This window comes from Acomys russatus, chromosome 27 (genome assembly GCF_903995435.1).
Source record: "Acomys russatus chromosome 27, mAcoRus1.1, whole genome shotgun sequence".
NCBI classification, from domain to species: domain Eukaryota; kingdom Metazoa; phylum Chordata; class Mammalia; order Rodentia; family Muridae; genus Acomys; species Acomys russatus.
In genome coordinates, this window is record NC_067163.1 from 48,453,369 (window position 1) to 48,477,510 (window position 24,142).

General features: G+C 36.1%; 1 protein-coding gene across 1 annotated transcript in view; it reads left to right on the forward strand.

Annotated features, from left to right (window-relative positions):
• Positions 1–24,142, forward strand: part of Ddx60 (DExD/H-box helicase 60) — a 94,054-nt gene that overhangs the window by 10,052 nt on the left and 59,860 nt on the right. Inside the window, 10 exon segments of the mRNA XM_051169803.1 lie at positions 736–894; positions 4,764–4,905; positions 5,816–5,971; positions 10,199–10,304; positions 10,731–10,846; positions 11,971–12,131; positions 15,959–16,211; positions 19,210–19,376; positions 19,860–20,018; positions 22,593–22,742. Of these exon segments, the coding sequence (XP_051025760.1) occupies positions 736–894; positions 4,764–4,905; positions 5,816–5,971; positions 10,199–10,304; positions 10,731–10,846; positions 11,971–12,131; positions 15,959–16,211; positions 19,210–19,376; positions 19,860–20,018; positions 22,593–22,742 (1,569 nt within the window).

A 24,142-nucleotide genomic window follows, 5' to 3' on the forward strand; every position in this document is an offset into this window, starting at 1 on the left:
CATATGTGTACATAGACTGTTTTATATATAAACTGAGTATTATGAAGACTCGGCTAAAGAGTTCTATTAACTTTCTTGATTCCAGAAATGGACAGACTAGATTTTAATATTTTGCTTTTCAGTATCTCCTTAAATACAGTTTTTAATAAAATCTTTATACATGATTACACACCCTATTTTAAATAATCCCCAAATCACGATGGTAAGCCAAACTTTTCTCTCTGAAACTTCTAACTACTAGATCCTGTCTGACATCCTAGAGGTGACCCAGGGAAGTCCTCTTGTTCCCCCAACAAGCCACGATGTCCTCTTCCCATGATGCTAACTACATCTACTTGTGTATGCCTGTAGTCACTGTGCAGTTACACCATTTAGATACACGGCTACCCAGTTGTGCCCATGCTGGAAGTTCATAGTATCACCTTCAGTGTATGCTACATGGACAGAAGGGAGTGTTTAGCATATAGCTTCACATACCCAAGGCCTGCAAAACCATCCATTCATTACCTGGTTTATTAGCTTAAACAAAGCATCCCCAAAATGCTGAATCATGCCACACACCAACTACTACAAAGCTAGAAGCTCCCTTTTCCCTTTACCTCAAACATGTTGAAATTCAGTCTAGTTTCTGGGTAAACTATGATACTGTCTCAGAATTAGAGACTGTACTTCCAAAAATTGAGTGTGTAGTCCCCCAGTCTGCTGTCCTCTGCTCACCTTTTTTCTTTTCTTCAGAAAGAAGATAGTTGCTTAACCCTGAAGGACATGGAAGACTTTTGTAGGCTACATTGCCTCAGTGTGAGTTTTCTGCTCCATTTGCCTCTCTCCCAGAGAGCTCGCTCAAGATTCATCACTTCTAACTGGATTAAGGGCCTTAAGACTGTCTTTAAAGTGGTAAATATCCTCTCCATTCGTCTATACCTTTGCTTTAACTCCATGGCACATAAAAAACCACAGTTACCTTCAAGACAGATTCATACAGGGCAGTGTTAGATGTTGAGCTCTTCAGAGGTCTCCTTGTTTCTATCAGTCACCTGGATCAGTTTCAACAATTGCATCAGGTAGCAATAGCGAGCATCATGGTATGTATCCAACCCAAGGAGCAGCTTCTAGAAACTATCCTTCTTAAAATTCTTAGGGTCCTATGTTGTTAAGTAGGAAGTTCCAGTGACTGCTACATTACGCTGAGAAAGAGATGAAATCGTTGCAATGCTTTATTATTTTTTTCCCATTACTGATTATGGATAGGAGGAATCTGAAGACCTAAAGAAAACAGAAAATAAATATTTCTCTAGAGTCTTTTATGCAAACCAATGCTGGAACCTGTTCATCCTTCAGTTTAATCTTAATTTTAAATGCACAGATTTTTCGGTTGGAAAAGTGAAGCATTCCATAAATTAAAAATTGATTCAAAGATGAATTTAAGCTGGATGAGGTCATGCTATAATCCCAGCACTTGGGAGGCTAAGGCAGGAGGACAGCTGCAAGTTTGAGGCCAATAGATGCTACACAGTTAATCTCAGACCAACCGGGTTTATACAGTGAGACCTTGTGTCAAAATATTTCTTTTTATTATGAGTTATAAATATCTATGCACTTACTATTGATTGTTTCCTCCCATTGTGGTCTAATATCTCAAAAACTACATATTTCCTTAGCCTTTGAATGTGCTTCTGTTCTTTACTTAGGTTGTCAGGAGTAGGACTGCTAAGCGTATCGATATATGTTTTCTTCTTTTCACACTTTCCTATTTTTCTTTCCAATATTGGATGGCATTATCTTTAATGACTTCTAGTTACATTTTAAGATAATGCACATGGATTAGCCTTGTATAGTTTTTTTTAGCATCATGAGATAGTCAAGGAAAGTGTCTTTTTAAAAAATATTTTATTAATTTATTCATATTACATCTCAATTTTTGTCCCATCCATTGTATCCTCTCATTCCTCCCTCCCTCCTCTTTTCCCCTTACTCGTCTCCCCTATGACTGTGACTGAGGGGGACCTCCTGCCCCTGTATATGCTCATAGGGTTTCAAGTCTCTTCTTGGTAGCCTGCTGTCCTTCCTCTGAGTGCCACCAGGCCTCCCCATCTAGGGGACGTGGTCAAATATGGGGCACTAGAGTTCGTGTAAAAGTCATACCCCACTCTCCACTCAACTGAAGAACGTCCTGTTCATTGGGTAGATCTGGGTAGGGGTTTGAAGTTTACTGCATGTATTGTCCTTGGCTGGTGCCATAGTATGAGCAGAACCCCTGGGCCTAGATCTGCCCATCATAATGTTCTTTTTGTAGGTTTCTAGGACCCTCTGGATCCTTCTATTTCCCCATTCTCCCATACTTCTCTCATCTAGAGTCCCAATAGGATGTCCTACACAGTGACATATGCTCAACCATGTTCATAGTGGCCTTATTCATAACAGCCAGAACATGGAAACACCCTAAGTGTCCCTCAGTAGAAGAATGGATAAAGAAACTGTGGTACATTGACACTATGGAATACTACTCAGCTATTGAAAAAAAAAAAAAGAATTCCCAAAATTTGTGGGCAAATGGATGGAACTAGAAAGAATCATAATGCATGAGTTAACCCAGAAGCAGAAAGAGTCAAATGGCATATACTCACTTATATCTGGAGACTAGCCCAAGGGGCATGTCCCATGAAAGTCTTCAATTACCAGGAAAGTGGGTCAGAGGGAAGGAAAGTGTCTTATTCCCACTGGAATTAGGAATGTATTCTTCCAACCTGGAGACAGAGTGAGGAGAACACTTGTCATTCCTAACCTAGCTCTTTCAGACAGTCACATTTTATAGAGAAGACACATGGAATTTTAACAATTATGGTGAAGGAAGAACTAGATTATTTTATAATCTGATAACGAGGAGATTTAACAAAATTTGTAAGGTGTTTTCTTAAGAAGTTATATGACCCAAGTCCTGAAGTAGGAATAACAGAGAATGGAAACCAATTCTTGAAGAAGAAACCATTTGTGTGATTGTCCTGAATATAGACAGCATGGCCAAGGAACTGAGCTCCATCAAATGTATCAAGGATAGAAAGATTATGGGGCTAGTGCAGAAGCTGATGAAGTCCATGAGAGACAGGCCATGTAGCATCCTACAGGTCAGGATAAATAAGATCATCATAGGTTAATTGGAAACCTACTAAATGAGTTTAAGCAGGCTAATGGTACTTCTTTTCTTTTTTTTTTTTAAATGTGTTTGACTTGCAATGTAGACCAAAGAGTGTAGATACAGAACTGGATTTGGGGATTTGGAGGACTATTTAGCTACATAGCTGTTGATGGTGTTAGACACTAAGGAAGGAATTACTGAGGGCTCTTATGGCTCCAAGAAGGCTTCTATAGTATTCTTAAGAGTGGTTAAGCTTATGGAGTTAGGTCACCTGCATGGTGAGTGTCTTTTTCTTAGTCAAGGAGGGATAGTCCTTGCATACATGCTTCTGTGAAAGTCCAGCCTGGACAATGTGGAGGGAGTTCATGAAGTGTATTGATTTGAATGTGAATAAAGAGGTCATTAGGTTACAATATTTTTACTTGATAGTGCTTGCATTCATTACATTTACCATTTACAGAAACTTTTCAGTTTCATGAGGTCCCATTTGTTAATTGTTGATCTTAGGGCCTGAGCTGTTGAAATTCTGTTCAGGAAGTTTTCTCCTGTGCTTATGAGCACAGGAGTTTTCCAAGAATTTTCTTCTAACAGATTTAGTGTGTCTGGTTTTATGTTGAGGTCTTTAATCTGTTTGGATTTTATTTTTGTGCAGGGCAATAAACAAGAATCTATTTGCATTTTTCTATGTAGCCATGCAGTTAGACCAGCACCATTTGTTGACGAGGCTATCTTTTTCCATTCTATGGCTTTGGCCTCCTTGTCAAAAAATCAAATGTTCTTGGTGTGTGGGTTTATTTCTGGGTCTTTGATTTGATTCCATTGATCCACCTGTCTGTTTCTACGCCAGTTTTCATTACTGATGCTCTATAGTACAGCTTGAGATCAGGGATGGACGTAACTTCAGAAGATCTTTTATTGTATAGGATTGTCTTAGCTATTCGGGGTTTTTTGTTTTTCCATATGAAGTTGAGAATTGTTCTTTCAAGGTCTATAAAGAATTCTGTTGGTATTTTGGTAGGAATTGGTAAGATGGCCATGTTAATCTTACTGATCCATGAGCATGGGAGATTTTTCCATCTTCTGATATCTTCTTCAATTTCTTCAGAGTCTTGAAGTTTTTCTCATACAGGTCTTTCACTTGATTGGTTAGAGTTACACCAAGATATTTTATGGTTGTGTGTATGTGTGTGTGTGTGTGTGTGTCTATTGTGAAGGGTGTTGTTTTCTTAATTTCTTTCTTAACCTATTTGTCTTTTGTATAAAGGAGGGCTACTGGTTGTTTTGAGTTGATTTTGTATCCAGACCCTGTGTAGGCCAAGTTGGTCTGAGACTGACTGTGTAACATACACTGTCCTCCGATTTGCAGTGACCTCACACTTTAGCCTCTCCAGTGCTGGGATTATAGCATGGCCACATCCAGTTTAAATTCCTTCTTAAATCACTTCTTATTTTATGTAATGCCTCAATTTTCAAAGAACAAAGCACGATCCTTATTTGGTCTAAATGGGTTTACACTGCTAATGAGAATTGGGACATCCCTGCCATTTGTTATAAATGTGTATGAAGTCACTCTACATATTACTGTGGACATGAAAGCTGTCAATATACTTGTTTTATTTTTAATTTTCAGAAAAAGTGGTGTGAATATTTCATCCTAAGTAACGTGCACATGTTTGAATTCTGGAGTCTGAATTTCCTTCACCTTTCTGATTTAAGTGATGAGCCTTTGTTGAAGAATATTGCTTTTTACTATGAAAATGAAAATACAGAAGGTATCAGTTTACCATATAATAAACATCACCTTTCTTTAGAGAGAAATCTCATAAAGAGTCCACCGCTTCAAAATAATTTCTTTAATGTTTGTTGTATAAATAGAAATTATTTTCTGCTTTCACAGTCTTTGTTTATAATTTTTATATAGTGGAAGACAGAATGAATATAACAATTTAAAATATTTTTCAACTTAATATTAGTACATAAATATTATTGCTAAAAGCACATGTTTATGTGTTTGGCAATGCATAGCAGCTCATTTTCACATGTGGTGCATGTTTATAAATAAAATTGCTCCTTTTAATAGAAACATTTCACCATTATCTGATATTTTAAGTTTTTCCAAGAGATAATCCCTATATTTTCTTTGTATAAGTTGGTTTTTATTTTGTTAGAATATTTTTTCTTGTGTTTTTATAGTCAAAGAAAAATAAAATAGTACTTGAGTATTATGTAAATGTCTCTGACAACAATATTTGTCTCCTTCATAGTGTACACATTAGAATAAATTAGCTACTTATAAACTAATGATTCTTTGTTAATTTTTATTTTAGTGTTATTCAGGGTTAATATTTATCAGGTTATATGTGATATAAAATTTTTATTCTCTTAATAATTAAATCTCCACTGTTGGTTATTATTAATATATTCATTCTTAATATTAAGTCATCAAGCAGAAAAGCAAGACCAGCTTTAAGGTGTTGTGGGCGTTGTCTATGAAGTGACCATTTTCCTTTAGATTCATTGGGAGGCCTACTGAAAATTCTACTGTTTGCCTCATCTTTCAGAACTTGATGACTTAAGTGAAGATGTGTGTGTGTGTGTGTGTGTGTGTGTGTGTGTGTGTGTGTGTGTGTGAATACATTGGCCAGTGCTTCTTAATACTGAGTATTTTTAATTCTGACCCAGGCCTGGATTTGAATGTAGGAGATGCCATCATGAAGGAGTATGACCATCTCTGGAGCACTGTGTCAAAGTTGGTCACAAAATTTAATGTCGGGAATCCATTTCCTTTGAGAACAACAAAGCTTCATTTCCTTCAGAAGACCCCATCACCAATCAAAGGTAATTTATTCCCAATTTAATTTGATGGAAAAAAAATGTGAAAACTCCGAGTAGAAATTATTACCTGGCATTTGTGTGTTTAAATAGTCGTCATGTTCACGTGGTTGTGTGATTTGAATACTACTGAAACTTTATATATATATATATATATATATATATATATATATATATATATATATATATTTGTAATTTATGTTGCCAATTAAATAAATCAGATCTGAGTGAGTTTTATTTCTAGCAATGTGACAATTTTCTTTGTGTAATAATGGTTGACAGAAGATACTCAATATCCTATAGCATAGTGATAGTTCCACTCAAAGCAATAGAATGGGTGAAGGCTGCAATGCAACTCTGGGAAAGCTGAGAACCACGGAAGCCATTTTAGGACTAGTGTGGTGTCATATGCACATAGGCATGTGTTAGAGGGGGAGTATGAGATGCCAATGAATAAAAAGAAGCCAGAAGTCTCTTTAGAAAGTCTTTTGCCCAATCACTGCGTTGGCCTATTCTGAGCTTCACCTGTATAGGTGATTGTGTCTTTTCTAGGGTCAAGCACAGGAGACAAGGCCAGAGCCAGGTGGTAGCAGGACTAACAGTTGCCACACAGCCTTTCAACAAATGGAAGTGACAAAGGAGTCATCTTGGGTCTGGTGCACAATGCAAAGCTGCTTTACTCCAAAATATGAAAGTGATTGGAGAGATCTGGCAAATTATTATGAGGAACAAATTGTAAACATTTGTTTTATGAGATTATATGTCAAGATGAGTACTGATAGAATTTATGAAAGAGCCAAAAAAAAAAAAAAAAAAAAAAACCAAAACAAAACTAAGAACACAATTAGCTGCATACAGAACTGATAACTTCTGGTTTTTAAATCATCACAATTACTACATTCTTTCTGAATAAAATTTGAAAATATTTAAGATATTAAATGTGAAACTTGAAATAAGAAAAATAACAAAAAACTCTAAAACAATATTTACTTCAATAATCAATTTTGTAGAGAATCAAAATACTGAGTGGGTTTAAACGATGATTGGATATTAATAATGGGGGAGTTGTGCATAATAGATAGAAATAGGATCACATTTAGAGTTGAAGACTTGCCTCATTGGTAATGTGTCCTCGCATGTGTGAGGCTGTGGGCTCCGTTTCCAGTGCAGAAAAGCAAAACAGGTGGAAAATACTATTATGTCAAATAAAATAAGCTAGTTACAGAAAGAAAAACACTATGTGACACTATTTACACACACAGTCTAAAAACACATAGAAATAGAGTGAAATAAATAGGTAGTTATTGCAGGAGCGGTGTTCGGAGAAAATGTAGGCCAAAGGGTAAAATTTTACACCTATGGAAGAAAATAGGTCTAGATTTGATGTACAAAAAGAGGGTAACACAAAGCATGAAGGATAACATTCATTATTCTAAATATTCTATCATATACACTAATGATTTGGAAAAATAAAGGATTGTAGGTAATCTGAACACCAAGGTCAAAACACAAAAACATACAAGAGAAGCTACAGATAATCATTTGATATAGTAGGCATGTTAATTTTCCTGACTGTGTCTCTAGTTTTCTCTGTGTATCCTTTTTGTTTTAATGTGTGTGTGTGTGTGTTTCTTGGGATAAGGTGCTATGTTGTCTGGGCTAGCCTTGAATTCACTAGGTAGCTGAGGATGATAGCTCCTGAACTTTGTGCATCCGCTTTTCCAGTGTGATATTACAGGCATGCACCATGAGGCCCAGCTAACACCACACACACACACATACACACACACACACACACACACACACACACACACACACACAGAGAGAGAGAGAGAGAGAGAGAGAGAGAGAGAGAGAGAGAGAGAGAGAGAGAGAGAGAAGAGAGAGAGAGAGAGAGAGAGAGAGAGAGAGAGAGAGAGAGAGAGAGAGACTAAACAAGGTCTAAACATATAGAAAGACGTGGAGAGTGAAAGCCAGCCTTTGGTTCATTTGGAAACAGAAGAAAAGAATGAAAAGATGTGAATGGCATGATTGAAAAAGTAATGACCTAACATTTACCTGGATTGATACAAATTTACAACCTCAAATGTGATAAATCAAATGCAGGAACATATTTATCAGACAAATACATTCCCTAGACACACAAAGTCAAATTGTAAGATGAGAAATAAGAACATCACAAAAGAATCAACCAACTATAAAGGAAGAAAAATTATGATTAATTCAGAATGTAACAGAGTTATTTGTAGTTCATAAACTGTCCAAGGATGGAGGGTAGTATGCACATTTGCAGAAGAACAAAAATTTGTTTTATATAATAACATTCTTGATATTACAATGAATTTCAGAAAAAATTATTAAGAGGAAGTATAAAAAGAAAGTTTACTGAGAACTTAGCATCCATCCATCCATCCATCCATCTATCCATCCATATATACATTTAAACATACATACATGCAGTGTGTGTGTGTGTGTGTGTGTGTGTGTGTGTGTGTGTGTGTGTGTGTTTGTATTCTTGCCTTCTATGACAAACCATAGACCACTGGTACAAGGAGTTTATTGGGCCAGTCTGGGAATTGTTAGAAATAGATTAGGGCAGAAAGTAAAGAGCACTTTACAGATCCTGTTAATGAGCAGGTTTCTACTTGGGAGACAAGTGGTGAACTGCATTGGAAATCTTGGGGTGGAGTACATACTAACTTCTGTGAGGAGCAAGAGAGCTGGGGTACTTATTCTTCAGTTACTATTATGACTTTGACTGAGGGTTATTCTCAGTGATTCTGGATTCATCTCTGTAGATGATAAGGAGAAAAGTATTTACAGTAGTTTTTTACAGAAGGCATTTGGGAAAACACAGGAATAGAGAGCACCAGGAGGCTTGTGTACCATATACTAATTAAAGAATATTCATTTTGCCAGTTATCACAGCTTTAAGATGTATCTGATCTCTTCATCTATCTATCTATCTATCTATCTATCTATCTATCTATCTATCTATCATCTATCTATAATCTCATTGTTTTTAAATTATATGTATTATCAGTATCAATATGCCCAGCTAGCAATCAATTAAGACACTGACATTAGTTATATTTTAAAATAGTCTTAGTTAACCTGGGGCAGGGCAGACATTAGTCCTCTAAACTATTTCCCATAGTGTGGCAGGTATCCCATGCCATCTGCTTCTAATACCTTCTATCAAGCTACCTCCCATCCATAATCCCAAATACTTATTAATGTTCTTTATCTGGGCAGGATTCTCCATCCATGCTGGCCATGTGCTGCTTCTCCTCCATCTAACCTATGGCAGCCTTCCTCTCTTCACTTCAGGTCTCTCTCCTTCCTCCTTGTGGCCTTTCTTTCTTTCTTTCTTTCTTTTTTTCTTTTCTTCTTCTTCTTCTTCTTCTTCTTCTTCTTCTTCTTCTTCTTCTTCTTCTTCTTCTTCTTCTTCCCAGGATTCCTCTCTCTCCTCCTTGAGCCCCGTAGCCACTCCTGTCTCATCTTCCCTGCCTAGGTGGGATGGCTTTTCATTAATTAGCATCAAAGTACATTAGACCATCCACCCAAATCATATCTATCTATCTATCTATCTATCTATCTATCTATCTATCTATCATCTATCTTACATCTGTTTGTCATCTATTAGTCTCTGACCTACTGTTTTTGTCATCTATACATGCTTGTTTATAGACCAAAAAGAAGCTCAAAGTGAGTATTGTAATAATATCAGTCTCTTCACTTTTGTTTTTCTCTATTTTTAAGTTCATTTTTGACACTGTGTATGTGACCTCTCAAATTTCTGTCTTTAGATTATTTATCTCTTAGTAGACAACAATAAAAAGATTAAGTATTTAACAATAAACACCACAGGGTTTATCTATCTGCCATCTACTATTTATCTGTCTATCATGTGTTATCTGTCATCTTTACCATCATCATGTATCTATCAATTCATCTACCTAGCCATCCAGGCATGTACTTATTTAATCTGTTCACTTACTTGCTTAGATATTGCCTGTCTGTCTGTCTGTCTGTCTGTCTATCTATCTACCTATTATCTACTATGTTCCAAAAGACTCCATGTTGGGAATAGCTTTATATGCAGGATTGGAATTAGATTACAAATGAAGTGAATATAAAATATTTTTAAATGTGAAATTTTGGAAAACAATGTATTGTCTTCCTGTCTGAAAACTTCATATTTAAATTTATCCCATTTTTTTTTATTTACAGAAAGTTCCCGGGAGACAATGCCAAATTTGGGGTTTATTCCAATGTCATGTACTTTGGTTGATGACTTTACTGGAGACATTTTGAAAGACTTGCCTTTCCTAAAGAAGTAAGGCCTACATATGTTTCAATAAAACCTTGTTTGGAATAGATACATTATTTATTAAAGGTTCTTTTAGAAAACTTTTTCTGAATAAACTCTAAGAACATGGTACATTTAAGACAGTACATCACATGCAGCATTTTTTGTAACATGTTAATTGTTTACCATCATCATGACATTTGTATGATTTTAATTGGAGAAAAAAGTATCCCACCACTATTTTAAAATTAATAATACAAAGAATGCTTGAGACTTGTTGGAGACATGAAGTGGTCTGATATGTAAAACTCCTAATAAAATGTTCTTTAGATCCTATCACTCATGTTGTATTTAAGAAAGAGGAGAAGGAACTATGCCTTTCAAAATTTGAAAATGTGTTGGATTTGGAGGGATGGAATTTGAAATATTTTTGTATATTATTTTGTCTCCCAGTGATGATCCCACTGTCACCTCACTGGTCAAGCATAAGGAATTTGATGAGCTTGTGCACTGGCATTCCCACAGACCCCTCAGTGATGACTATGACAGGACAAAGGCCAATTTTAATGGTGAGCATGCTGATTCAGTTGAAATCATTTAATTCTACTTTATTCTGCCCTTTATTTCAAAGTGAAAAAATATTATGAACACAAATGAATACTTTTGAGGAACAACAGTTAAGAAGATATTCAGATGTACAACACGAAGGGTATTAATAGAGAATTCTCACTTTATTTCCTGGGGGTTATTCATATAGAGCTTGTAGGTGTCTTAGGTAGAGGAATGCACATATAATCTTTGTCTCATGAGCTTGACACTGTGTTGGGGGAAGATGGTTTGTAGTTTAAGGAATTGGAATGTTCTCTCAAGCCTAATATAGAGAGATTAAGCTCTCAGTTCTATGCCAGTGGCCCAGGATAAGGGCTTTATATTTTCCTACCCCTTAATTCAAGGGAACCAGAATATCTTAGGTAGTTTTCTTCTTTATTCTGCCTTCTTAGGCTCATTCACAGGGTTATGCTTAGAGTCTGTCTCAAGCAAACAAACAATGAAACAAAACAAAACAAAACAAAACCCAACCTCCTGGAAGGGTACTCATGGAGTTCTACTCATCACTGCTAAATGATTAAATACTGATGGATCCTAGATGAGGGATAGCCATTCTCTTCAGTTGTGTACCACTGATAGTTGTTTCAAAACCAATAGCTATGATTAAAATTCATGAGTCATGAATTAAAACAAAAAGTTATGAGTTTGAAAAAGACAACTTTATGGAGGTAGGGGAGATGACAGGATAAAATGGATATAAAAGAGAATGACAGTTGTCAAAGAACACATTTAATCAACACAATTAAATAACATTCTTGGTATTTCTTTTGGAAATAGGCCATGAAAATTGCTTTGGAAGTGTTGGAGCAGCTGGACGTTATTACCCAGTGGTAGAACCATTGATCTGGGTCCATGACATACTAGGTTTAATTCCATAGGAAAAAAAAGTTTAAAAATTTACCACTTTTATTCTATGGATGAGATAGACTAATTTAAGATACAATCTCAGGTCAAACAGATTAGCTAAAAATAACGTTCTATACTAGAAAGAATAGTGCCTATATGCAGAATAGTGTGAACAGTTTGAGAGACGCTACTGGGAAATCACAGTAATACTACATTTTAAGTTTTTTCCCTCCTTCAGAACATTCAAGAGACCCCAAACATCTTAGAAGCGTGCAGAAGTATCATGTTTTTCAGCGATTTTATGGGAACTCATTAGATTCAGTCTCTTCAAAGGTCATCACAACTCAAAGCCCTAAGCCAAAGAAGGATTGTGTCAAGTCCAAGAGCACAAAGACACATGTAAGTTTCTGTAATTTTTATTATCATAAAAAAGCTTCTGCTTCTATTTTTTTTATTATATCGATGCTTGCTCATTCTATTGATGGCTTCTTTCCATAGATGTCTTCCTTTCTTACATATGTGGGTACAGCATGTTGAAAGTGGTGTATCCATAGTCACAGGTGTTTGAATGTGAGGCTCCCAGTTGCAGTGAGTAGGATGGCCTTGTTGGTGGAAGTGTATCACTGGGGGCAGGGTTTGAGCATTTAAAGACTTGCCACTTTGAGTTTGCTGTCTACTTCCTGTTTGTAGTTTAAGATGTAAACTTTCAGATTCTACCTCTAGGTGCCATGCTTCTGCACTGCCATCATTCATTGCCTTTAGTGTTTTATTGCAGCACAAAAAAGTAACAAACACAAAAAGAATCATGTTTATTATCATACCTGCTAAGAAATTCTAACATGCATATACATTGTTACATATGACCCACTCTATATAATGACATAATCCTTATTTAGAGAAGCAAATGAAATGTTAAGGGTTGACTTAAAATTCACATTAATATTAAAATATAGTTTATCAGTTAGTAATAATCAGAATATTTTTATAAATGCAACAAAAATAAACACGAAACCCATGGATTTCTTTCCTTGACTTATGTAGATTTTCTGCACTTTTCCTCAAGTATTTAAATAGTTAATTCATTCATCATTTTCTTCAGCTACAAAGTTAAAGCTGCTCATTTCCTTTTCCTGTACAGACTACAACCCCTTAATTTTACCACTGATATTACTGCTATTATAATTACTTTTTAATCAATTTGTTTACAAAGAACATTAATTAACAGTAAAATACAGTGGATGAAAGCTCAATTTATCTCTAGAATAAAAAATGATATGTGAAAATTATATGTTAGCATTATGATAATATTACTCTGCAAATATAGATTATTTTTAAAAACTAGACTTACTAATTTTATGATGTTAGATGAAGGTCATACTTAAAAATTTTGTCTACATATTTGCATTAGTGGACCCCAATGCTAAAGATTAGAAGGTACTAATTTCATGGGAACTCGCCTAAATACCAGTTGTTCGAAAATATAACATGTTAGCACACCCAACTGCAGCGGAACTGTGACAGCTCTCGACCTTGTCCAAGGAGGTTAGCATGGCAAAGTCATCAGAAGTGAAGCCTGTGAAGACCCCATACAAAGATTTTAAAGTTTTTATTTCTGGATGCGAATGGTTGGGAGAATTTTAGCAAAATTTTAAAACAAAACAAACAAGCAAACAAATCAAAAACCAAAAGACATGCTATTTCTTTGCCAGGTATACAACTAATTAACAAGCAGGGGGTTCAAGCTTTACAACTCTCAAGGACAGCTGCCAGCTGGGTGATTAACAAACAGCGCTCCCAAATAATAGTTAAAATAACACGCAGCATTGCAGTACCTGATGTTGACGCCAGGGGGAGTCCTCTCTCCTCAAATTTCTTCACAGGTCCACTGAGGAATGGATACAGGCTGTTTGCCCTGCTTATGAAAAGCAAGCCTAATCAACTCCTGTTTGACATTACTGCCTCTTTGTCATGGTCAGGACCATCTCAGTTTTTATCCAAATCAGTGAAAACTTTGCCTGATCATTTAGGAACATCCGGAGGAGGTGGAGGAGAAAAGGAAGAATCCTCTCTTCCTATTGCTCTTTATTTATCTCTTTCACCTTCTTTTCCTCCACTTCTTCTTCCTCCTTTCCCTTCCCCTCCTCCACTTCCTCCTCTCTTTGACGGTCTTCCTCTCTGCTCCAAAATGGCAAACTGACAAAAGTTCTCACCATACAGCACAAAACAGCTAAAAAAAAAAAAAAAAAGTATAAGCTTCAATATTCCTCATATTAAAAATCTAATGCGTCATCAAAAATTCAACACCATAAGTGCTTTATAAATGCACTGTAAGACCAACAGGGTAACGAGTCTTTACATTTGAGATAAAGGGAACATGGTACCTGACAAAAGTTTAGGGCTTCCCATTGTCTTATGTAGAAAAACTATGGCAAATGGACCAATGGGAACACTTACTTGCAAGTTTAAATGATGGGAAACTGTAAAGGTTATTGATTGTAATTAATCAGTTTGAGAATGTGACCGTTAATGTGACCTTATTACAGGTAAATGTTTAAACATTACTTCCGTGACAAACCTGAAAATGGAAAGCCTTTGTCAGAATTCTTTTGCTAACACAATTCTCTATTTTTTCTTTTAAGATTATTTTATTATTTCTGTGGGTTTGCATGATGAGTATGTGGGGGTGCTATGGTGTGTGTGTGGAGGTCAACGGGGGCCTCTAGGGTATGCATGCAGACCTCAGTAGTGGGGGAAATGCTATGGTGTGTCTGTGGAAGTCAATGGGGGACACTGTGTTGTGGGTATGAAGGTCAGAAGAAAGTTTTGTGGAGTCCTCGCCTTGCACATTTACATGGAGTCCAGGGACTGAACTTGAGCATCATACTTGCAAGGCAAGCACCTTTGCTTGTTGAACCATGTCACTGGCCCTCTAATTTGTCCATGTAAAGTGAAATAAATCAGGGTAATAAAAACCTCAGTAAAAATAGGTCCATATTGTATTTAAATCAGTTGAAAATATTTTTTAAGTAAAGCAAATATATATATATATATATATATAGTTTATGTGTAATATATAATCTCTACATATACATACATAATATGGTATATATTTGTATATGTAATGATTTTTATATGCTCCTTGCTTTCAACCCCTTTTTATTATTTACTTATTAGACGTTATGGACTAAATGTCTTTGGCCTTAGGTAATCCAGGCAACTTTCTTGCAGTTTTCATCCCAAGGACCTCGGTATAGAGAAGAACACTGATGCATGTAGGAACAGATATAGTAATCCATGTGTAGTTTGATAGATGCTTGGCAGAGGAATGACACATGATACAGGCATGAGGTTTGGAGAGGGATCATGATAGAAATATCATGGTCACATAGGGAGAAGGAAGTTTACTTGGTAGGAAAGGCAGCAGAAAGTCCCACAGTGAATAGCAAGTTTCACTGCATAGAGTCATGAACGAATCTTTGCAAGGTCACTTTGAGTTTCATTACACTTTTCTTTATATTTAACTCTACCTAGACATTTAGGAAATTATCTACAGCAAATCCTTATATTCACTGAGTTGAATTATTATATTTTCTCAATCAATAGAATCTTTTTTTTTTACTTTTTTTTATTAATTTATTCTTGTTACATCTCAATGTTTATCCCATCCCTTGTATCCTCCCATTCCTCCCCCCCCCATTTTCCCATTATTCCCCTCCCCTATGACTGTTCCTGAGGGGGATTACCTCCCCCTATATATTCTCATAGGGTATCAAGTCTCTTCTTGGTAACCTGCTGTCCTTCCTCTGAGTGCCACCAGGTCTCCCCCTCCAGGGGACATGGTCAAATGTGAGGCACCAGAGTACGTGAGAAAGTCATATCACACTCTCCACTCAACTGTGGAGAATATTCTGACCATTGGCTAGATCTGGGAAGGGGTTTAAAGTTTACCTCCTGTATTGTCCTTGGCTGGTGCCTTAGTTTGAGCGTGACCCCTGGGCCCAAATCTGCCTATCATATTGTTCTACTTGTAGATTTCTAGGACCCTCTGTATCCTTTTATTTTGCTATTCTTCCATGTGTCTCATTAAAAACACATTTTTTTATGACTGTTCAGTATGAGATGATGGTAAAAATCATCAATGTACTTGAAATATCATTCCATTTATGAAATGTCAATCTGGGATAATTCTATCTTGTCATAAGATGCGTTTCTTTCCATTTGGGCAGGAGACCAAGGCTGACATAATTGCTAGAGAGAATAAGAAAAGGTTACTTGCCAATGAAGAACAGAAAGAAGAACAAAGATGGAAGGTCCTGTCATTTTCTATTGAGCAGGAGATGAAAAAAAACTTAAACTCTGGAATAAAGAAGCTGGAAGAGTTCTTGAAGTCATGTAAAAGTAACTCAGTCAAAGTTCAGGCTGAAAAAGTAGGGTTAAAGGCTTGCTTGGCAGTGTGGAAGGAGCACTGCCGAGCTGAAGGTATGCTGTGTGCAATTAATCCTTGTGGCTTGATGAACTAGAGATATAATGACAGTGGTTTGTCACCCGTTAACTAGACACGTGTATTGTAAGACGCACAAAGGAACATTGCCTCCATTTTTACCAATGAGCAAAAAAATCTCAACAAGATGGCAAGAGCGAAGACATAGACCATCCATAAGCACGATTAAAGATAGGTTTAAGCCAACTGCTAACCAGGTACAGAGCACTGTTAATAGGACCAATAACAGCGAGGCACTTTTGCATTCCCGAAGTAAACATTTTCTTTCTGGATAAGTTAGTGTTTGTGCTTGCCTACTAACTTAGTTTTCCTTAGTCGCTGTGATATAATACTTTGATCAAAGCAACTTAATCGAGAAAGGGTTTATTCTGTCCATCAGCCCAAGGAGGATGTATCAAAGCAGCAGGAGCTTCAAGCTCTTGGTCTTATCATATTCACAGTAGGAAGGCAGAGAGTGATGGAGGAAGACATGCTCAGCTTAGTTTCTATTTTATATAGGCCAGGATTCCTGCAGAGGCCATGGCTCCACCCACAGATAAGATGGGTCAATCAGTCTAATAAAGATAGGAATCCCTTACAAGCATGTTCAGAGGCCCATCTTCCAGGGGAGTCTCTAGATCCTGTAAGACTCACAGTCAACGCCAACCATATAGTCTTCGGCGCTCATCATCCCTACTGTACAGACTTCTTCCAAAGTCAGGGAGGTTTCCACATATCCTCCTTTACAGTTTCTATGGAGGGAAAGAGGGAAAACATAGAAAGAGGAAGAGAAGGATGAACTAAGGCTGGGTAGGTAGAGACGTATACACTGGTTAGAGGTGTATGGCTTACCTTAGCATATATTTATCTTTCTCTCCAACCAAACCACTGAATCAAGATTTATAGGTGAATGCTGCCAACAGAGAGATCAGAATTTAGAGTGGCTTAAAGGATATACAACATGCTTTATTTAATTTAGAGATTGCCTAAAAGCACTGTAGATTCATATCAGAGTCCTTGGTCGATTTCCAGGTTCTTCTGTCTGGCAACAAAAAAATTGTACAGGGCCCATGGTTAGTGGTAGAGGCAGAGGCAGGTTGTTAAAGAACAAAGTGCTTCCAGGAAAGGTCATAAGTGCAATGTTCTTGTTCCCAAGGCCAGAGTTGTGACCTTTAGTATGCCACTTACATTCCAGCTTACTCTCCATTGGCATGCTGAAGCTCTTTCAGATTGGTTTTTTATTTGTGTGTGTGCATGTGTGTGTACGCATGCATGTGTGTGCATGTGCGCACATGTGTGTGTGTGTGTGTTGTTCACAGATGCAGAAGAAAACATCAAGTTCCCTGAAAATGGAGTTCCTGATTGTGAGGTTTCTGACATTGTTTCTGGGAATCCCATTCTCTTAGAGAGGCAGCTCTCTTACCACTGAGCCATCTCTTCAGCTCCCTTTCTCTCCTTTAATGTACTTTCATGGCTACCAAAGTCTTTTGATTAGGTATCATTAGAACTTAGTCATACGCCACTTTAACCCTAAGGGGTTCCAGTAAACACATAATTTTGCTGAGGTATTTGGAATTCCCAATACCACAGAGACATAAATAAGGATTTTCTGGAACTACACGGTGGACAGAGAAATTAAGAATTGTAGCTGCCACAAATGCCATTGTTTTTATTTTTCATTCTTTTTTTATTGGTGTTTATTTTATTTCATTTTTATTAAATATTTTTTATTCTTTACATAAACCTTTATATTATTACACATATTACAATAAAGTACCTACATCAAGAAGAATCATGACACAATCAGGAATTACATAAATTTTACATTCTTAGTGTTTTGCCTATTTGTATTTGGCAGCCTTGAAGAGAACATCTTTCCTATCTTGGTGAGTCTAAAATTCTGAATGTTAATCAATATCTATCACATCACCTCATTATCGTCTATCTAGACCTAAAAACATCTTAACCCCTAAACAACTAAGCTTAATTGCCAAACTAAACTATCTGGTCTTCAACCCCATCAGAGACTTGGGAAGGAATAAAATTAATTACTTGAGTATACAGGGAGTGCAGGTCAGCAGCTTCCCAAATGAGAAGATGACAGAGATGTTTTGCTACCTGAGCAGTCACCCAAAACTCTATAATGTTGGAGCATCATCTTTAGCCTTCTGGCCCAATATATCTAACAGATGTATTTATGAGGCAGGAAATATTGAGGACTTGCTTATTTTCATTTTTCATACAACCAAAACTTACTTATTCTCTACATTCAATTCATAAAATATCTTTCCATGAAGGTTTCCTTAGGAATCAGATTCATAACAACTATAGTTTCTAAAGCTCAGTGTGAACCCATCACATACTGTATATTCTGTAAGTGAACTGAACGCTCCTGAGGAGGTGAGGTAAGACCTCTATTAAGTTTGCTTGGTAGGCTCTTGTATAATATCTTTCAGTATAGGGTTGGCAATACTATACTCTAACTAAAAGAAAAGGAGAAACAAAGTAGATGTGAGAATGAAAAGGTTAGCAGAGGGAAGAAATAAACAATGTAGATGATTCTAGGGAAATTGACAGGTTTTTGAAATTTGGCTTTGACAGCTGGAAGGGATGGATTGAATTGAATAAATGGACTCAGGACATACATTCAGTATTTCTGTGGACTACAATAGAGCTAAATAAATTTTGCTAAGATTATAATTTGATATTTAAAATTATACAATATTTTCCTTGAACAGAAGAGACATGGCAATATGAGGCACAGAAAAGATGTATAATTCACTATAAAATTGTACAGTGGAGTTTTTAATAATATTTTAATTTTGAACGGCAAAACTTTTATCTAGTCTCTTCTACTCTAAAATTCTCATTAATGGTGATAAAGATAGTGAGTGTTATTAAGTGTAGAAGATTTATGAACTTGATAATTGAACTTGGTTAACATTTGTTAATTTGATTGCCTTTGTAACAATTTTAATATTTATATTCTGTACCAAGGTGAAACTATGAAAGACTTAAGTGTAGCTGTTGAAATGATGAAGAGAATCCATTCCTTGTTGGACAAACATTCTGAACTTCTGCAAGAAGCAGACAAGAAACTCATAGCCAGATGTCTTACATATTTAGGATTTGATGAGCTAGCAAATTCTATATATCCAACTCAGGTACGCCTTGTGATAGCTTCATTTTAACTAAGCTGTTATTTGCTACATACAAAGCAACTGTCAAATACAGTCATCTCTTTTAGGTGAAATTTTAATAGAAAATAGCATCTTAGTTACTCCAACTGCCAAAAATTGAATTAATCAGCAATAAGAAATATTTTATAAAACTTGACGATGCACACTAACTATCAGATGGTTTATATAGACTTTTAAAACTAACCATATACTTAAATCTAGCAAAACAACTCAAACCTATAATGGTTGTTTACTTGTTTTAAATATTTCATGTTGTAGTCATTAGAGTAAGCATTTGAAAATCTTGAAATATACTGATTTATTTGTACCCCATAAAAGTGGTAATGCCTTCATGATGTTAAAGGAGATTTAAACTGTTTTCATATAGAAGAAACTCAGTCCTAAACATTTTAATCACTGAAAGGCCAATATAACGTACATTGCTTTCAAAATAATCTTTTAAAACAGAATGCAGAAGATGACATAAAAATGACAAAAAAGAATAAATATTCAGTTGGGATTGGGCCAGCTCGCCTCCAACTACAATATATGGGTCACTATTTGATACGAGAAGAAAGGAAAGATCCAGACCCCAGAGTTCAGGATTTTATTCCGGACACATGGCAGGTAAAATATGAATAAAAATAATTATTTTATTTTTTACTCCAGTGTGAGTCAAAGAGTATCTTATTGTTCCAGTCCTCTATTTTTGTATTCATATTTATATTTATCATGAACTTCATAATATTGAGTTATTTCATTTAAGGTCATTTCACTTAAAATACTTTGCTATTTAAAATGTCTCATTTGAACTAATTTTTTTTTTCATTTAAAGAATTTAAAATTTTCATTTACTATGTAGACTACTTCCTTGGAAAGGTATTGTGAGAATTCATACAAATAGAATCAACACTTGTAAATGTTTGTGCTAGGCAGCTAATATCATTTGGTACCAGCCTCCAGGTTTTCTCTCTGTCAATAGAATTTTATATGTAAACGATATAAATACACATGAAGAAATATGGGTAGTTTAAAAAGTGATAAATTGCTTATTATTTACAACCTGTAAACACTACCATTCTAGCTATTTTTGTAACATACATAAGATAAATATTAAGGCAACAAAATTAGGAAGTAACAACTACTACACACATTGAAATATCTATCTATCTATCTATCTATCTATCTATCTACCTGGGCTTAGATTTCCCAAAAACCTACTTTACTTAGGGTTCTTAGATGCTTCTACCTCCCTTTAAACCCACTGACCACAGGTAGAGGAGAAAGAAGGTTATTAGGAGAAAGGAGTTGTAGAACTGTTTAGATGTAATTCTTTGGGGGCAGTTCTGCCCTTCATTGGCAGGATACCAGCAGTCCAGTCAAACAGCAAACAGCAAACAGCAACACAAATCAGCAGCAGTGGCACAATTGAGCAGATACAGTCTTGTCAAAGCGACAAGACTCAGCTGGAGGGCCAAGAGAAGTTCTCTGGAGTACTGCTCTCTGTGAAGTGCAGTGTAGAAAGATGAAGACCAGCGAGGCCATGTGAACCATTGCAAAACTTAGCAATGAAAAAGCATTGTCTCCCTGTCTGTAGGCTCCTCTTTATCTCTTCTCAGAGTCCACACAAGGATATTTTTCAGCTGGCAAAAACCATGCCCCTCTAATGAGACAGCTTCTAGCAAAACACCATGTGCCTACTCATTAGCCTAATTTCTCACTTTTTAGCTTAAAAAGGCAAAGAGTCTGTCTTGTGTGGTGGAAAAATACTCCCACATCCCACACTTGGGACCAAACAAAAAACACATTCATATGACACAAATGAGTCTTCAAAGAAACCACAAACTTCAATATAAATACATACATACAAAATGTGAAATGCTGATAATTTGAGCATTATTTACTTAAAGAAATGCAATTTTTAGGTTCAGTCTGACTAGTTGTCCCGTTCACTTCAGATTGTGTGAGCTATTTCTCATTAGTGTTATGAGAAACTTGAGGCAGCCTAGCTTTAAGATGAAGATGTTTACTTACTTTTCCATTTCTGGAGTTTCAACACAAGACAGTTAAAATATATCCTACCTTCCATGCATCTTCTAATTATTTCATGCTGTTTTCACTCTGAAGCAAGGGAGGAAGACTAGATTCACAGGGAAGGCAGGTTGAGATTTGGGAATAGTTTGTATCTTCTGTACTTCACAAAGGTCTTCCATTCTTTTGACTAATCATCATCTCGATTCTTTTTTTTTATTTTATTAATTTATTCATATTACATCTCAATGGTTATCCCATCCCTTGTATCCTCTCATTCCTCCCTCCCTCCCATTTTTCCCCTTACTCCCCTCCCTTATGACTGTGACTGAGTGGGACTTCCTCCCCCTTTATATGCTCATAGAGTATCAAGTCTCTTCTTGGTAGCCTGCTATCCTTCCTCTGAGTGCCACCAGGTCTCCCCATCCAGGGGACATGGTCAAATATGGGGCACCAGAGTTCATGTGAAAGTCAGACCCCACTCTCCACTCAACTGTGGAGAATGTCCTTAGGGGTTTATCATCTCGACTCTTGATGAATAAAATCACAGGGTTTGAGATGACGCCCTCATATAGTCCTCCATAGAGGGTAACAAGCAAAATGAAGACTCTTTGCTATTTCAGCTCTTCATCCATTTGCTTATTGCCAAAAAATATGGATTGGCTGGTTCCACCAATTGTATTCTCAAAGGCACTCTGGACTTGTAACCATTCAAAACTATCTTGCTAATAATATCTTAATCTGGCACTATGTTTGACTGATTTATCTTTTATTATTATATATTAGTTGCACAAAACCAGGTTTAATTGTGGTCTTTTCTTCCAGGTATGTTGTGTACTTTGATCATATTTCTGTAATAGACACATTTGATTCACTGCCCTCCTCAATGGTTCCTTATTTTTCCCGATTAGTCTTCCTTCTCTGTGAAGCTCATTTTTTTATACTCTATTTTCACACATCAAACTCATCTCTTGTCTCTCAAAGGCAAAAAAGAAAATGGCATCCTTTGAGAGAATGAGTAGTTCATCAGATTCTACATTTAATTTTTCTGTGTGTCTGCAGCTTCTTTATTACTGTGACTCACAAAACTCAGAATGGAAACAGACTGAGCTGTCTGTCTCAGTAACACGGCTTATTTGAGTGATACAAACCATGCTCACACCCTTACAGAGAGAGCTCCTGGATGTGGTGGATAACTATGAGTCTGCAGTCATTGTTGCCCCAACATCCTCTGGCAAAACTTATGCTTCCTACTACTGCATGGAGAAGGTGCTGAAGGAGAGTGATGAAGGCGTGGTTGTGTATGTTGCACCAACAAAGGTAGGGATTTAGTGAACGTAAAATTTTTCTTCATTCTAGAACATAATCAGAAATATTTAGGCATGGCCATGTGACAGATCTAGTTTCCTTTATTTATTTTCAGTAGCTATATATTAGTGTACAAAACAATGGGGTACATAATAGAATGTTCATGTGTGGTGTTCAATTTTTGGCCCTCCTTTACCACTACAGTCTCCTATGCTATAGTCCCCCAATACTGCCTCCTTTGTTCTCCGGTAGCCCCCTTTCCATGTATTCTATTAAATTATATTGTCACATATATTCTATTACTTTTTTCCTTTCCTCCCTTCATGGCTTATTTTCCATCTCATGATCTCCGTTCTAGATGTTAACTGTACTCATTCTCACCCACATAAATAAACATATATTTTACATATATAATTATACATATACGTATACATATATACATGGATATACATCATAGTCATAAAACTAAAATTTTGATAAAATATAGGAGAAAATATGTGGTATTTTTCTTTCTGAGTCTGTCTTATTTTGCTTATGACAATTCCCAGCTCTATCCATTTTTCTGCGAACATGTTTTCATTTTTTAAATAGTTGAATAGAATTATGTATTTGTGACACATTTTCTTTATCTACTAATGTGTTGATGAGTGTTGAGGCTGTTTCCATTTCCTAGCTATCCTAATAGTGAAAATATGAACATGGATGTGCAAGTATCCCTGTAGGAACACCTTTGTGTACATACTCAGGAGTGATATAGCTAAGTCGTGAGGTAGGTTTTTTTTTTTTTTTGTTTGTTGGTTGGTTGGTTTTTAGTATTTTGTGAAACCTCAGTAATGATTTCTATAATGAATATAACAGCTTACACTCTCACCAGTAGTGATTAAGGATTCCACTTTCCGCATATTTTCCCAGAATGTTAACATTTGTGTTCTTGATATAACCATTCTAATTTGAGTGAGGTGGGATCTCAATTTTTTTCTCATTGTTCCTGCTGCTATTTTTTTATTACACTCAGAGGTAAAAATCTGTTTGTATTTAGATATGCATTTCTATGATTAGTGATTTGGGTTATATTATTATGCATGACTTTTGATCTGTGATATTTCTTTGTTCAAGATCTACTTGAGGATATATTTGCCTACTTCTATAATAACCTTTTTACTAATTCATCAAAATTTGTGCAATGCATAATACATCTTTTTCTGAACAAGAATGAAATATACATTCATGGATCAGGTTTTTACTCTAGCTTATTAGGGTTATTTATTCCAATGATAATGTTAAAATGTCTGTGCAATCACAACTATCCATGTTTTTATATGGGGTTATTCCTTAGTGTTCCTATTGCTGTGATAGCATACCATGAACACACAAAATAAACTTGGGAAGCAAAGGGTTTACTTCAGTTTAAA